The sequence below is a fragment of the Acipenser ruthenus genome, chromosome 1, assembly GCF_902713425.1.
Source record: "Acipenser ruthenus chromosome 1, fAciRut3.2 maternal haplotype, whole genome shotgun sequence".
NCBI lineage: Eukaryota > Metazoa > Chordata > Actinopteri > Acipenseriformes > Acipenseridae > Acipenser > Acipenser ruthenus.
The window spans coordinates 88,259,573-88,276,422 of record NC_081189.1 but is presented as its reverse complement, the minus strand read 5'-3'; the positions used below and the strand labels follow the sequence as shown (position 1 = coordinate 88,276,422).

Here is a 16,850-nt window from a genome sequence, read left to right as displayed (position 1 = left end):
AAATTTTTATAAATTATAAATTTCCGTTGGGGTATGTAAACTTCTGACTACAACTGTATAAACCATGTATACTTTGCTCAATGATGCTTGTAGAGACAAGGTTGGTTGCACAATCAAAAAATTCTTCTTTTAGACTTGACTGCTAATAATTATATGCATCAGATTATTATTATTTTTATTATTATTTATTTTTTAGCAGACACCCTTATCCAGGGCAACTTACAATTGTTACAAGATATCACATTATTTTTACATACAATTACATTATTTTTTATATACAATTACCCATTTATACAGTTGGGTTTTTATTGGAGCAATCTAGGTAAAGTACCTTGCTCAAGGGTACAACAGCAGTGTCCTCCACTGGGGATTGAACCCACAACCCTCCGGTCAAGAGTCCAGAGCCCTAACCACTACTCCACACTGCTGCCCTCTTACATTTTGTTTTAAAAACTTTATTATTTATTAAAACAAAACACAAACGAGTTTTGACACAAAACACACGTGTTTTCATCAGGTGTTCAATTCTCTGGATTTATACTTAAAAAATCTATCGAACCACATGGACTTAATGAAACATGAGATCTCAATCCATAGCTTTAAAAATGCTAAATGTTTTAAAAATTGGATAATTAATTTGTATGCCAACTTGAATCTTAAGTTGCCCAGGGCTGAAAATCACGTTCCAATCTTCCAATCTTTAGTATTGAATAACTGTTTAAGTTAACTATGTAATATGATCTGTAATGCAAAGCAGAATCTGAAAATTGCCAAAATTAGTTGATTAAGAATTTGTATAAATAGCCATTTGAAAAGATATGATTTTAATTAACGCAAGTACAGTGAAAGATATGCCCCGCTTGAGTAATGAAGATCGCCTGGTTGCTGTCGGCATGATTGAAGGTGGCCTGTCTGTGAGAGAAGTTGCCTGGAGAATGAGATGTTCTGCTTCAATAATCAGCAGACTAGTCCAGAGAAACCAGGAAACTGGCTCTGTGGGTCACCACACCAGCCCAAGACCTTTATGCTGACTGTTGTGTTGTTCAAGCCAACTGGTGGGGCAACTGTGACCAGCCAACCCTCGCCAGCTGGCTACAGCTGCACAGGAAGAGTGGTGGAACATCCCATAGCGTCTATCCAGAGGCTGATCAGGTCTATGCGTCAACGCTGCCAGGATTGCATTAATGCTCAGGGAGGTCATACCCAATACTAACTTTGTAATGTTTTCATTTTGACAGTGTGTCACGTTTTATACTGAAAACTTATCATGATTCTTTGATCTGTATTTTTGTTCACATTTTTTGTGTTTTAGTTTGACATCTCTGTTCAAAATATTTGATTAAATCCATTAGACTCAAGTGTTGCGTTTCTTTTGTGCATCAGTATATATATATATATATATATATATATATATATATATATATATATATATATATATATATATATTAGTAGAAAATATAGATGCTAATGCAGTGGAAGGGTAGAAAAGCATAGACAGCAGTGCTTTACTGGGCAAACTGAAACTGGTGCTTTCAGTCTGGTCTACTGCCAAGGCTGCTGTGGCCACTGACTGTGTACAAGGTTTCTTTGACAACAGTTGAGCTGGAAGCTTTAATCAGTTCATAAGTCAGGAAATGGTTGGGAGTTCCACGCTTCCTCAGCAGAGTGGGACTTTCTGATAAAGGAATACTGCTGCTACCAGTCTCTGCTCTAACCGAGGAGTTTAAGTGTGCCAAGGTCCGACTGGAAATGACATTAGTAGATTCACATGACAAATGCGTAAGGGAGGCAGCACCTGTGTTGAAAACAGCATTGTGGTTGATGCAGCAAAAACGCTTAAATATATTTCAGAGCCTAGTGAAAACGTTACCATGATAACGATTTTGCTGTGAGATCAGGTTGGATGCGCCTGCCTGCGTTAACCTATTTCGCTACATTGGTGTCAGAGTAGCCTGGTAAGCCAGAAGTAGCCTGGGCGGACTTGAAGCTGGCAGGGGAGAGTGTGGCGTGCATGGTGGAAGGCAGCAGCAGGGCTGGTAGGTGATGTAATCACACAAAAAGACACAAGCCCAATATGCGCTACTTGCAATGCAGCCGGCTCTTTTGTACAGCGGTATTGGCGCTATGAGGTCCGGGTTCGCGCCCGCCCTCTGCCTGTGCGATGCGCCTGCATGCGTTGACATATTTCGCTACAATATATGTATATTTAATAGAAAGGGAGTGTAATTAATAATCTACTTAAAAAAAAAAACGAGGACTTATTGGACGTAGACTATAAAGATACCTGGGGAGAGGGCGTTGTGTTGGGGTACGTGCTATAGCGAATTTTGTCTGAAGGCTAGTAAACTCAAATGTTTAACGTGTTATTCTGCATTCCCTTGCCTTAATGAAATTTATAAGTAAAGTTCGGGAGGAGGGTCAGACACCAATCTCCGCGTCACCACATTTACACATTAGCTAATTAAGATTGTTAGCACTATAAATGCCCTCTTCACTTACCTCTCAGTTGCTTTTCGATTTCGTCGTAACCCACCACCTCCCCATCTCCACCTTTCTTAAACAATTTCTATGTTTTATCAATGTGGGTCTCAAATGGGTGTCAAAAATGGGTGTTTACTGATATGCTACCGATCAATACAGTACCGTAACAACACGAGAAGATAGTAATATTATTAATAATAAGTAGGTGTTAAACAGACATATTTACATATCCTTAGGACTAAATTAATTCAACATTTGTCACCACTTTTTTAAATCATATAATTAGTCTAGATGTCAGTCAGGCACATTAAAAGGGCTGTGTGCCGCCTTAAGCAACTTCGATTCACGGGCGCTGATTAAGCTCTGTAGTGAAATTTTATTTATTTTGTTTCGTGTTCCCAATATCTGAAGGGCAGGGTGTCGTTATTACCAAGGTTGTAGTGCTGGGGCATCGCAGGGGGAGCGCCGTTCCCCCACTTCTCTTGGGCAGGGAGAGCACCGCTTCAGTACTTCACATGTAGAATATTGAACTGTTTTGCTCCTATTAATATATGGAGATATACATGTGTATAACCCATACAAATAAGCAAAGAATACAATAACCGTAAGAAACCCCTGAGAGATAAATAATGAAACAAGTTTAAATATAGCGTGACTGGTGTGGAACAACAGGTGTGACTAATGTAGAGAGGCGAAGGGAACCTGTATTAACGCTGTGCTGGTGTCAGCGTTTTACAATTTGATGTAATAATTTGAACAGTTCTTATTTTTAATAGCGACCGCTCACTTCTAAATATAGCACTACACCACTGCTTATTACGAAAGTGCTTTCTGTTCAAAATAATTAGTTTTTTATTTCAATCCCTTATGGAAAAAACACATGTGATTCACATGTGAAAACTTTCTTGTGTGACTTTTCACATGTGGTAATTCACATGTTTATTTTCACATGTGGTCATTCACGTTTATTTTCACATGTTCAACCTGAATTATCATATGCATATGTGAAATGTTTTGTAAGATTATTTAATATTTTTATACAATTATTCTCCACAAATCAAGGTGAATATGTTTTCCTCCTATTGTACCAGATATACATGCACACAAATTGACATTACACAGACGCACATTGCCACCAGATAAAGTATTTTGTAAAGTTAAATTAAATGTATTCCCATATAGGAGTAACACAGACCAGACAATGTGAAATTAATAATTTTTAATACTGTTGCAAAATTACAGGAACACATATATCAACACATTTTAAATATAAACAAAAATACGTAATTAGGGGGAAAAAAAGTCATTTTGATGTCCATTCTTACAAGATTCCATTTTATCTTGCAGCTTTTTTTTAATGTCCTTTCATCCCTCAACTTTTGAGCCATGCAGGCTTTGGTGGTTGTATCATCAGTATGAGGGAACCTGGTTTTCACATGATCTGCAAAACAACAATAGATTTAATAGTACTATATGTCAACAGGGGGTTTCCATCCAACGACATGCTGGTTGGGTTGATTGGTCTCTCTAAATTGTCCTCTGAGTCTGAACCACCCTGTGTGTTTGGAGTGTACGGTGTGTGTGTGTGTGTTGCCCTCCATGGAGTCCTGTGTAGGGTGTAATCCCAAGCTCAATACAATAGTTGTATGTCAACATCACAGGGTCATATAAATAATAATAATTTAAAAAAACCCCATAATAAATCAAATAACAAAAGTAATAAATAACATTAAATACTTTTACTTTTTCTTACATAATAAATAATATTACTATAGCACAAAGGTAATATGTAAGTTGCATTGTATAGTTTATTTTATCCATTTAATTTTTAAATAAAAGTAGAGTATAAAATTATAGTACAGAATTATATTTTATATTTGAAAGTATAGAAAAAAATTATCCTTTTTTGTGAAAACACAATATACCTATGTGGTGGATGGCACAATGTAAACTAATCAAGTGTGGTAGATAAAATGTTTCATGGACAAATTGTGTCTGAAATATACATTACCTATTATCAGCCTAACTTTCGAAGAATCCAGTGCCTGCCTGACGTCATTGCATGGGATGCCTTTTTTGCCAGTGACTGAGGACTCTGTTAATTGTTCTTTTGAGAACATTGCCCCCATCAGATTTCTTGTCATTTTTTTTATAGTCACTGGCCTGTCTTGCCTCTTGCTGGGCTATTGGATTCAATAAGCCATCTATCTTCTGAAAAGCAGTCATAAATAATAAAAACAGAACAATAAGAAACTAGAGATACAACATGCAAAACAAAAACCTGACCATGCAATACAAAATATTAACAAACACTAATCTAATAATAGTATATAGTAGTGAAACTGAAATTATCTTTGTAACAACAAAAAAACTAATTTGAAACTATGCATGATATTTCCTACCATACTGTGTGACATATTTGAAGTTATATCATGTGTAGTCTTCTATATAGTGGTTAAATAGTTTTTGTATTGTATTCATTAGAATTACACAAAGCTATTTAATAATATGCAAAATTAAAACCAGGTGGTGTGCTAAACTTATGAGTAGCATCACTCGTCTAACATTTATTGCAGGATGTCATTCTTAGATTACTTACACTATCCCTGTTGCATGAAATCTCTGCATGTGTTGCAGAGTTGGCAACTGGATGCAACTGATTTGCTGCTTGTTCTGGTGAAGTTTCTGTAGGCCTGACTTTACTTGGTAGATGTTTCTGAACATACTTCTTTACTGAAGCATCTATCAGTGCAGGTATGCCTACAAATACAAGAGCATTAACCTTGCTGTTTATTATATATATTTATTATTGTTTATTTAGCAGATGCCCTTACCCAGGGCAACTTACAATTTTCACAAAATATACATATTACAGGAGTCATAATGCTTCACAATAACTACAGTCCAATATACATTAGCTTCAGTCCTAAAAGGATCAAGTTTAACTAAGAACAATATACAATAACTTAAGTCCTAATAAGAGAAAGTACAATATACAGTAACATCAGTCCTAATAAGAGCAAGCTTAACTAAAATAATTACATAATGTAGTACATGGTGTAATCAAGGGACAGTGCAAATAGTAGATATGGTGATAGTTACATTGGGGTTACATATCAATTCCAAGTGCAGTGGAGTCAATATATAGGCAGTAAGGTAACAAAAAAAAGTTATTGATTTATTTTAGTTGCAAACCTTCTTGGAGTTGCATGTTCAGTTTAGCGAGTTGTTTTATTTTAATACTTTTTCATTGCAGCTCATCCTCCAGAGTTTCAATTTTTTTAAGGAGTCTATCTCTGCTAATCTGACCAGGATATCCATCATTAGTATTGCTAGCTGTTTTGTATTTCTCAAGCAATTCAGAATTAGCTTTTTGTACAGCAGCAACTTTGTTCTGAAAAATAAAATAACAAACAACATATATATTATTAATCACAAGTGGGGGAAAAAGCAATAATTTATCGTTTTTATAAAGTTCTACAGATTAATTTAATCTGCTTTATTATTTAGGACAGAAAAGCTATATTAACATAGCAAAAAAAAAAAAGTTTACACTTAACCTTTCATGTAATAGACATCAGCCTATATGCAATAGTCAGGTGTTCCTTAAATCCAGTCCTTGAGGACTACAATCGAGTAGGTTTTCTATACTTCTTTAACACTGTGTCTGTTTAAAACCTAAGGGTAGTATGACCAGTTATAATCCAATAATTTATTATTAATGGTTGAGGCAGAATGACAGCCAGAACACTACCTTATTAGGTTTAGGAACACTGCAGATCCTGGGTCTTTTTTGTGCCACTATCTCCTCATCAGAGCAAGATTCTTCAGAAGTCTGCTCAGGTGAATACCTTACTGGCTGCTTTACAGCTCTCTGCCCCTTGCCCCTCAGACTGTCATCTATTCGTGCATCTAACCACTCCTTTTCTTTTTTTAATGCATCTTAGGTTATCTGTAGGGATGAAAATGACAAATGAATAAGAAGGGTCTTATTGATTATCTTAGAAATAATTTTGTAACAATTGTTTATGGAATTCACATTGTTAAGTAGGTAATAAGAAAAAGTAGTTGTGAGCAGGTAATAAGAAAAAATAAATTAAACATTAATTAAAAATGTTATTGAAGACATCTGACACAACACGTTAACACTGGACCTATATAGAAGCAATAGGAAGAAAATAATATATAGTAAACGTGTATACATTATATTATACATACAACCACTAATATGTAAACGATTGTAGCACTTTAAGTGTATGTGCTTTTTTTTATAAAAAAAATAATAATTTAAAAACAAAGTTTTTTAAAAATACATAATATGGGGGGAGAAATAGATAAATACGAAAGCACTGTATGTGTTTGTAGCTGTGAAGTTGCTTCAGAACAGTGCACAAGATAGCGTCTGAATTTACACATCAAACAGACGTAATGTCCTATCTAGTGTTATATATCTATGGCTACTTGTGCTGCCAGCAAGTGGGTTGGTCGAGAGGTGGAGCTAGGAGGCATAATTGTCCAGAAAATTGGGTTGGTTAATCCTGGTGTTGGAGAGAGCGAGTCAGTGCGATGTAACGAGAGTTTGTTGTCACAAATTGTTATTCATAATATTTGTTTATAAAAACCCTGTAATTACAAACTTAATGCGTCTGTCTAATTTATTAATCTATACAATTTATAGTTAAAACGTACTTACCACTGACGGCTAAGACTCGGGCCGGGTACGATTTCCATTCATCTTTTGGTTCCTTTTTTTTTATTTTTTTATCCATGAATCAAGTCCAATTCTCTCAGGATCAGAGAGGAGATTTTTGTCCTGTACAAATCTCTCTTCACTAATACTAATTTCCTTTGATTTGACCCAGAATATGAGAACATACCAGTGGTGTTTATTTTCTATTGCAGACATTTTAACTGTTTTAACCGTTAGAACTACAAAGAACATATCCTATTCAAATTGGGTCTCGAGGTCTGATCAGGCTAGAGCGAAAATACGTGGTGTTCTGTAAACTCATTGTAATAATACTAGTCTTATTTTAATTTATACTTGTATTCTTAGTTTTATTCTTTATTGTGTCCATTATTATAATTTTTTAACTTAACATGTTTTTATTTGATCAAACAAGTTTAATTTGCTGTAAGAGCTTATCACATATCAGATGTAAAATGGTATAATCACATGTGATCAGGAAATATTCACGTGTTTAAATGTGAATTTCATATTCACATGTGTTTCAGCTGAGAATTTTATAATCACATGTGATCATCAATGATATTTTAATGTGGTCACATATGAACACATGTGAATAATTATTTTCACATGTGATAACATGTGTTTCCCATGTGAATCACATGTGTTTTTTCCTTAAGTGATAACTATTCGTTTGATTCTTGTTTGAATTGCTAGTACAATTAATAGTAGTAGCAAAGTAGCAAATTATTATTATTATTATTATTATTATTATTATTATTATTATTATTATTATTATTATTATTATTATTATTATGCAAATAAAAAAAGATAAAAAAAAATTAGCTTTTAATATCGCACAGTGTAAAGCGGGTTTTGAGAATTTTGTAAATCTGAATAGGGGCCCACTCAAAATATATTTAACCCTTTTGTTAAGTTATTCCATATGCAGAGGTGAATACGACAACTTCAACATCAGAAAACTAAATACAATGACTACATGTTTAGACTAGGCCTACCCCGTTCATTTGTTTTGCTCCTTCTAGAAAATTCGATTTTGCCTTCAAAATAGAGCTCAGGGAGTGTTCAATGTTAAAAACACACATTTGGTATTTTATCTCAGAACAGTTTATAATGGCTAACTTGAATAGCAAAATCTTTAAAAAGGAATAACACATGGAATTAATTAATTACCAGTAATATAGAAGAGTTAAAAGGGGTATAATTATATTCACACGGCAATTTGTTAGGACAGGACAATTATTTTTTAAAAGAATTTGATTTGAATTATAGTTTTTGTTAATAATTAAATACAGCCTAAATCCTGTATTTCAAGGCCATATGCATATGCATATGACCCTTTTTGATAAATCATTGATAATTAATAGCTATGATAGCTATATTGTATCAAATGTTGTAGAAAAAAACCGATGACACTGGCAAATACCAAAAATGGACGACAAAGCAAAACAAGCAAAGTATATTTCGGCTGAGGATCGTGTCAAGACAATTCCCAAATAAACTGTACATGCAGATGGAGGTAATTGTTTTGCACATCTCGCAATAACTTCAGAATCACACATTAAACAAAAGGCTACTACAGAGGCTGCTGAACAAAACGTAAAACAAACAACAGCTTTCAGAAAACAAACTGGAAAATCAGCACTATAGGTACACTCAAGGGTTCAAACAACCTGCTGTTTACTTTTTAAACGCAGCTAGAATTTTAGACCCAAATAGGCACGTTTTCTTTGTTTTGACTCAATACTGATAAATTCCTGGATGGAACAAATAACATGACAACGAACGTGCTGCATATATGGACTTTATTAAAGAATGCCAGATACCTTTGGGTAGCCGAGTTTTTTGACTGTTTCTAATTGATGTTCATATCTGTGTAACTTGCAAAGCTTTGCCTTACACTTCCAACCAATTCAGTGGATTCAGACTTGCAGTCTCAATGTATGGGTGCATCCACACCAGACAGAGAATGTCGCCAGCAACTGTTGGGAGATGTTGCCTGCTTGCCTTTTAACAAATGACATTACTCTGTTTTAGTAAGGAAGCAAGTACCACTATTTTTAGGCTTTTATAGTCCTATGAAATATTAGGTGTATTTAATGTATAAACAGGCCCGCCAAATCCTAATTATAACCCTAATCCTAATAGGATGACTTGACCATGGGCATATGATTGAATCCATTTTTTCCCCACTGCGTTCGGTACTTGCACTGTCTTTTGCTTTTTAGTGACTGACTCGTCAACAACACCAGACATCATGACACTTCGCCAGTAAAACCGGACGCACAGGCTCACGCACCAAGAAAAACACATGACGCATACCGCATGATATGACTGCAGGTTAACGTGGTTGGATAGCCGCACAGATGCAATGCAAACAACTCACCCAAACAATATGCCCTAAACCAGTGGAGTATCCTGTTGCACTGCGAGACAGTACAGCAGCCACATATAAGAAATTTCCTAACGAGAAAATAAAAATTTCACGTTTTACGCCTGGGCTTTCAATGTTTACTGTAAAAATCAAAAAAAGTCCCTAATATTGGTACGATCTTGATTTTATCGGGACGTCTCGTCACCCTCATCCGAAGGTCACACTGCTTCTGCTGTCGAAGTAGACTACTAGGCAACTTTCCTGGAAGCATTTTTAATAACTGCTCGATATCTGGAAATATTCAAATCAACTATGCGAAATATTCAAATCAACTATCAACTATACGAAAATACGTATTATTATTATTATTATTATTATTATTATTATTATTATTATTATTATTATTATTATTATTATTATTGATTCCCCCCTCCCCCCCCATCTTTGTCCTCAGTTTATTTTCACGGAAGCATTTTTAATAACCGCACTAATAATAGGCCTAATAATAATAATAATAATAATAATCATAATAATAATAATAATAATAATAATAATAATACATCTTTTTCACAATCTTTTGTTCAGTGTTTATTCAAATAAAAGTAGCCTCTACAGTTTAAAAAAACGCTGTTTTGTACACATTTTATAGAGAAGATCGTTGTTATGGAGGACTATATAACGTTCATTTTGTGCTTTTTTTCTAAATAAATATATCTAAATTACATATTTTAGTCACAAAAACGAGTCACGTGATTTTAAATTGAGAATAAACTTTTTCAAAAGTGATATTAAAAAATAATGTTGGTGACGTTTTTATCTTTTTGTTTGTTTGTTTGTTTGTTTGTTTGTTTGCAGGATATCGGTATATAGGCTAACTATACATACAGATTGTTATATATATTTTTTTAATGGAAAACGGCACTGAAAAAACACATGTCAAAACAACGCACAATTAAACGCAATTATAGACTAACCTGTGCATTTATTTTTAACATATCAATTGAGGATACGCAGACTTCATACAGTTATTATTATTATTATTATTTGAGGTAGGTATATTTCTTGTGGTTCAGTGCAATCTCCCACATATAATTTAACACACAATTTATATTACTACATTCCATTGCTTTACTATTAGAGAATATTATAGGCATGTTACATTTTTTTCTGATTGTTTGTTTGTTGTTGTAAGGGACAGAATACAGCACTCTCATTTCTCAGATGGTGTGATCTTCTTCCTATTATTATTGGTGGTGGTGGTTCAGTAGTTAATAATAATAATAATAATAATAATAATAATAATAATAATAATAATAATAATAATAATAATAATAATAATAATGTTTTGATATTATGTTCTCGCAAATATTTGAATGCCTGTGATTGTATTGAATATACTTTAAGGTATCTGTCACTTTAAAATTTGCGATAGTTTCAGTGTGGGAGTGACTACTCCAGCAACAGGTAAAGAAGACCTCAGGTTTCTCCACGCCTCACTGTTACAAAAATCTGTGTATTTCAATGGGCTAAAGATAAAGATAGCACTTGTACAGTGCACACATCCACTTGCACGGGTCCTGGGCTCCTGTTCAGGCTGCTTTGCATGCACGAAATTGTCTTCAGAGAATAACACCGAGCAAGAGTATTTCCCTTTGGAATATATGTTTCTACTTGCTGCGCGGATTCCTAAAAGCTGACATCTTAGGTAACTCACTGCCTTGTTTCACCTAAATTACAAATTTATGCACTGTGGCAGAACCTATATTTAACGACAGAAAGACTGACACAGTCATATTTACATTCTATGAACTGCTGAAGACTGACACTTTTTTTTATATTAATGTTCATATAAGGTTGTGTTGACTTTGCTAGTTCTCGATACAGTCGCATTTTCAGTATAAATTGGGGAATTGGACCCCGTATGCTTGTGTGCACCTTGCGTTTGGAATCAATCATCGCTGACACATGACTGCAGAAAGGCAACATTCTTTTTCCAAGGCACCGTCCGACCGATCCAGACATCACCAGACCATTGCGAACAGCAACGATAATATGCCTATTGTAAAAGTGGAGAGAGACACCTTGTCCGATGTCTCAATTACCACGCCACACACTGACACCGAAGATCTTCCAAAGGGTCGGAGAAGAAAAAGACCACTCCAGAGGGGCAAACCCCCATACAGCTACATTGCCCTCATTTCCATGGCGATTGCCAACTCCCAAGAAAGGAAACTAACTTTGGGGGGCATCTACAGGTTTATAATGGAAAAGTTTCCCTTTTACAGGGATAACTCCAAAAAGTGGCAGAATTCAATTCGACACAACCTCACCCTAAACGACTGCTTCATTAAAATACCCCGGGAACCCGGGCGCCCTGGGAAGGGCAACTACTGGGCCCTAGACCCCAATGCTGAAGATATGTTCGACAGCGGCAGCTTTCTGAGACGAAGGAAGAGGTTTAAACGCTGTGACCTTAGCACCTATTCAGCCTATGTCCACGAATCGCCTGTCTTTGCACCCATGCAAATGTCCAGATCCGGCTATGCCAATTCAATGTACCCGAGCGTGACTGTGAACCCCTCTTACAGCCAACAGATTGCACCTCACTCATCGGTTTACTACCCGACGTCTTCCCCTAGCTTCAGCTCCAGCCAGGCTAGAGTGTTTAGCATCAATACCATCATAGGACATCACGGCGGTCTAACCTCTGGGGCAGACTTAATCCAACAACCCAACAGGAGCTTCAGTCCCGACCTGGCATCAGCTGGCAACTCGTGTAACCTTGGAGGAGTCGGCTACCAAGCCCAGTCTTGTGGAGGGTCAGTGCTTTCTAGGTCCAACCCAATGTCCTACTCGTACTCTGTGCCAAATGGGCACCTGTCTATGAACCAAAGTTCATACTCCCAGGGGAACAGTCAGATTTATGGAACATCTGGCCGTCTGGGAATGCCCAGTTCCCCTTCAATGACAAATGACACTATGGACATCTATGGAAGGATGTCCCCTGGTCAGTACACAACGTTAGCACAATATAATAGTAGCAGCCAAATCCCGAGCACGAATGCGTATCTTAGGCACGCACCGTACTCCGGCAATATGGAAAGGTTTGTGTCTGCAATTTAAGACGTCTTTTTGGACTATTTAATTATTTAATATTTGGAGAGTTTGTTTTGTTTTGTCCTTTTTTTCCCAGATGGCTTGGTTACCTACCAAAATTGATTAACTTACTTAAAATGTCTTTACATTATATTTTGAATTGAGCTCTTTAACAGTTAGTTGTACAGTGTGTTTCTGAATTCATTCATACAGGGTTCCTTTGTACGTTCTATAGAGCACAATCAGACCAAACGCTGATCATTATTAAGGGGTTCAAATCATTCACATTTGGAAATCCCTTCAGTATATAACTAGTGAACACCTAGTGGTTGTATTTGCAACCTTTTTAAAAATGTCTATTCAGCCTGAAACATATAGAGTATATACTCTTGCCTTATCTATATTGTTAACTAGCACATGACTTTCCAAGGAAAACCAATACCGACAACACTGAAATATATCAAGTATATTAAAAACCATACCGACAACACTGAACTATAGAGAGTATGTTAAAAGCCATACCGACAATACTGAAATTATATCAAGTGTATTAAACTCCATTATTTCCATTTAAAAAAAGAAGAAAAAAAAAAATCTGTCATTGGGTGTATTTTTGCGTGCATAGTTTGTTATGAAAGGAGACATATTTCAATGTCATTTTATAATGTTTATTAACATGTAAATACTGTAATATATATATATATATATATATATATATATATATATATATATATAATGTGAGTTTTGAAAAAAAATAGAATGAAATGTGTTTTTTTTTTTAAATTATTTTGATTATATTGATATGTTGACTCAATGCTTGTATTACACAACCAGCAGCCCCCCACCCCCCAAAAAAGAACTTTTGTGTACAACTTTTTTTCTTTTCTTTCCTGTTTTGATAATTAGTATCACATATACTGTAAGTTTTGTGCAACAGGTCTAACTGGGTTTGGTGTTCTAATAAACACAACTGTTAAACCTCACCACTCTCTGGATACGGGTGTTCTTCATTCTTCAGATTATGTCATTTCCTTTTCAGATCATGTTCAAATCTATCGATAATTTGACAGCTTCATCTTAATCCGCCCACACATCCCATGTAAATAACGCATGGATTCAAAAGAATAGTAAGACCTAGGAAAACGGTCTTTTAAATATAAAAAAAACATTACAATAAGTAAACAAAATCATATATTTTCAACATGCGTTCAATAATTATAACGACCTGTTTAATTTAGTAAAGTTATTGGCTATGGACTGTATCTTCAGGTCTGCTTGAAACAATGGACGATGAATTAAAACAAAGAAGAAAAAAAAGGTATTATAATCAAACTGGCGCCTAATTTGGATTTCCATTCCACAGTAAGTAATTGCTATGTAAACGACAGGTCTGCAAGCAAAACATATTTATTTATATTGAGCTTTACATTTTCATTTTCTTTACATTTGGCGTCTGCTGAAACTTAAAACAATGGGACCAAAACAATCAAGTCCTGGACAGTGTCTTAAAATATATAATTTGGGTACAATACAGGAGATTTATTAAAATGCTTTAATTATGTTTGATTTAAAGCATAAACTATTTGCATTTTTTTCAGATAGGGAAATCAAAATGTAGCCTATAAGCTAAAGATGTAAAGAAAACAATTACACAACCAGGTAAAATAAAAACCAAAAAAACAATTGTGTTCCCCACCACCGCGATCCTATTTTCCTTGTTTTTTTTAGCAATGCTAGCCCTGCAATAAATAATTATTTTTCAGTGTATTTGTACTGTATCATAATGTAATTTTAACTTAAAGTGCTGGGATTCATCTGTGTTTGTAGCACATGTAGGCCAACATAACATGGAGCTAAATCGTTCTAATCAGTCTAATAGCCTGATTTTGAAACTTTATTTCAGATAAAATGTTTTATTCTGCATTTAAAACGATCACAACAATTTAGCATATAAAGCATTACCTTATGTTACATATTATACCTGGAGTCGTACTAAATACTAACCAATAACACATATTACACGTTTTTTTAAGAGGTTAGTGCTATTGTCTTGTGTATTGCAGGATCCCACAAACTGAAAAATACCACATCAATAATATTCGATTAGCACTGATAAGGAGTCACATTTAATAGCCACGGAATAGCTGCTCACTGAGACTCCTCGGCTGTTTGTCAAAGATTTTAATGACAACCCGAAAGATAAAGCCCGCACAAATATCAAGTGGTCTTAATTGTAAGCACTCATTGGAACCCGGCTTTTGTTTTTTTAAGGGCGCAGCTCTTTGTTTTTTTAAAGACGCAGCTCTTTGTTTTTTTTTAAAGACGCAGCTCTTTAAAGCTTATTTCATGCTCTGTGCGAGGCTTTGTCTCCTTTTCTTCCCGTCTTTGTCACTTCATTCACCTGAACTACGTCTGGAGCCATAGCATTTCATAGCGTCTGCTAAAACACTGCTATCATGCAAACAGCGGCTGCATGTCTACTTAGGAAAAAGCTGCCGCTATATCTGCTTTAATAAAGCAACCAAAAGTACTGTCTTGGATTCGGAATCCGACATTTACTCTTAAAGGCATTTGTCATTTGCAGCCATTAAAAGGGAACCTGAGCGTCTGCACGTTATTAGCGTTATTAAAGCACCTAACAAAAATAGGCTTCTCTCATAATGTAATGCCCTGTCAACTTTAATTTATTATACAATGTTGATATTATATTGTTATTGTTATGTAGTATGCAAAAAACATGACATCATTTTGAAACCAAATATTTAAGAATTAAACTTTGTTTTAATTATTCGGAATAGAAGCACAAACAACAATGTTAACACAATAAACAATACATATTTTGATTCAGACCTTTAATTCTTAAATATTAAACCTTCTTAAACGCGTAATCATGTTAATTTGCCAAGAGGCAAATTGTGTTATTTAAAAAATAAATATTCAAACTATATATATATATATGCTTGTAAGATTACAATTAAAGTAATGAAGGTTACAATGTGTAATTTTTGAATTTATCACCTTGCATTTTCCATGATTTAACGAAGAATTCAATTTACTGTCGAAGATAAAAATATCAAAACAACACATTCTCATTTTGAGCCTATGCTTACAGACAGAAATTACAACAGGGTGATTTACGATTATTGAATATAAACACGGATAAGGATAGAGGACGGTGACTATTCTTACTAATAATGTGTTACTTACAAACTGATTCTACAAGCTTTTGCAGCGGCCCATACTGATAATGCCAGAGATCTGCTACGAGGAAAGCTAACACAATGAGATGAAAAAAGCTAACACAATGAGATGAAAACCGAACATCAGTAATATCGAAAGCTCGAACACACTTTGATTTGGCTAAAATGCTCGGATTCTTTATTTGTTTGACCTTTTTGTACACTGTAAAAAAAAAAAAAGTTTATGAATGAAATATGAATCTTGTAGAAAATATTTTAAACACACTTTAGTTTTTATTTGAATTGTTTTAGACTGTAGCCCAGAAGTGCAACAAAACAAGTCTTACTCTTACTAATTGACTTCCTGTCCTGTTTGAGATATCTCGAATTGAATTTGAGATATCTCAAATTGACTTCCTGTGAAAATGCTCTGTTTTGAATAGACTTCCGGCCCATTTCAAGATATCTCAAACTGGACAGGAAGTCAATTCAAGATATTTCAAATTCAATTTGATATATATATATATATATATATATATATATATATATATATATATATATATATATATATATATAATACGTGGATGAAGGCTATATTTAAATCCAGCACGTGTGTGTCTGTGTGTGTGTGTGTGTGTGTGTATATATATATATATATATATATATATTTCAACTAGCAATAATCACGCCTCGGACAAACCTCATGGGTGATGATACTGCCACTGCGCAAAGCTAAAGAGGCTGTGTGATCCAGTAGTTAAAGAAAAGGCCTTGTAACCAGAAGGTCCCCGGTTCAAATCCCACCTCAGCCACTGACTCATTGTGTGCCCCTGAGCAAGTCAATTAACCTCCTTGTGCTCCGTCTTTTGGGTGAGATGTAATTGTAAGTGACTCTGCAGCTGATGCATAGTTCACACACCCTAGTCTCTGTAAGTCGCTTTGGATAAAGGTGTCTGCTAAATAAATAAGTATATATTGCCTCCACTGGTGTGGAAGTTACATTAAGCTATTT

The 16,850-nt window shown here is 34.9% G+C and overlaps 1 protein-coding gene, 1 long non-coding RNA gene and 1 pseudogene across 2 annotated transcripts; 1 reads left to right on the top strand and 2 right to left on the bottom strand.

Moving 5' to 3' along the window:
- Window positions 1–4,502: 4,502 nt before the first annotated feature.
- LOC131738132 (uncharacterized) lies at window positions 4,503–6,541 on the bottom strand. Its single transcript, XR_009329660.1, has 4 exons — window positions 6,236–6,541; window positions 5,677–5,875; window positions 5,081–5,241; window positions 4,503–4,692 (listed from the first exon to the last, which is right to left on the bottom strand). It is a non-coding gene; the product is annotated as an uncharacterized LOC131738132 (long non-coding RNA).
- A 4,510-nt stretch (window positions 6,542–11,051) lies between these two features.
- Window positions 11,052–13,196, top strand: LOC117420685 (forkhead box protein E1). The gene has a single exon (XM_034034216.3). The coding sequence runs from the start codon at window positions 11,529–11,531 to the stop codon at window positions 12,684–12,686; it is 1,158 nt and encodes a 385-aa protein (XP_033890107.3). The 5' UTR covers window positions 11,052–11,528; the 3' UTR covers window positions 12,687–13,196.
- Window positions 13,197–16,376: 3,180 nt separating this feature from the next.
- Window positions 16,377–16,572, bottom strand: LOC117421576 (U4 spliceosomal RNA; annotated as a pseudogene).
- Between the last annotated feature and the right edge of the window lie 278 nt (window positions 16,573–16,850).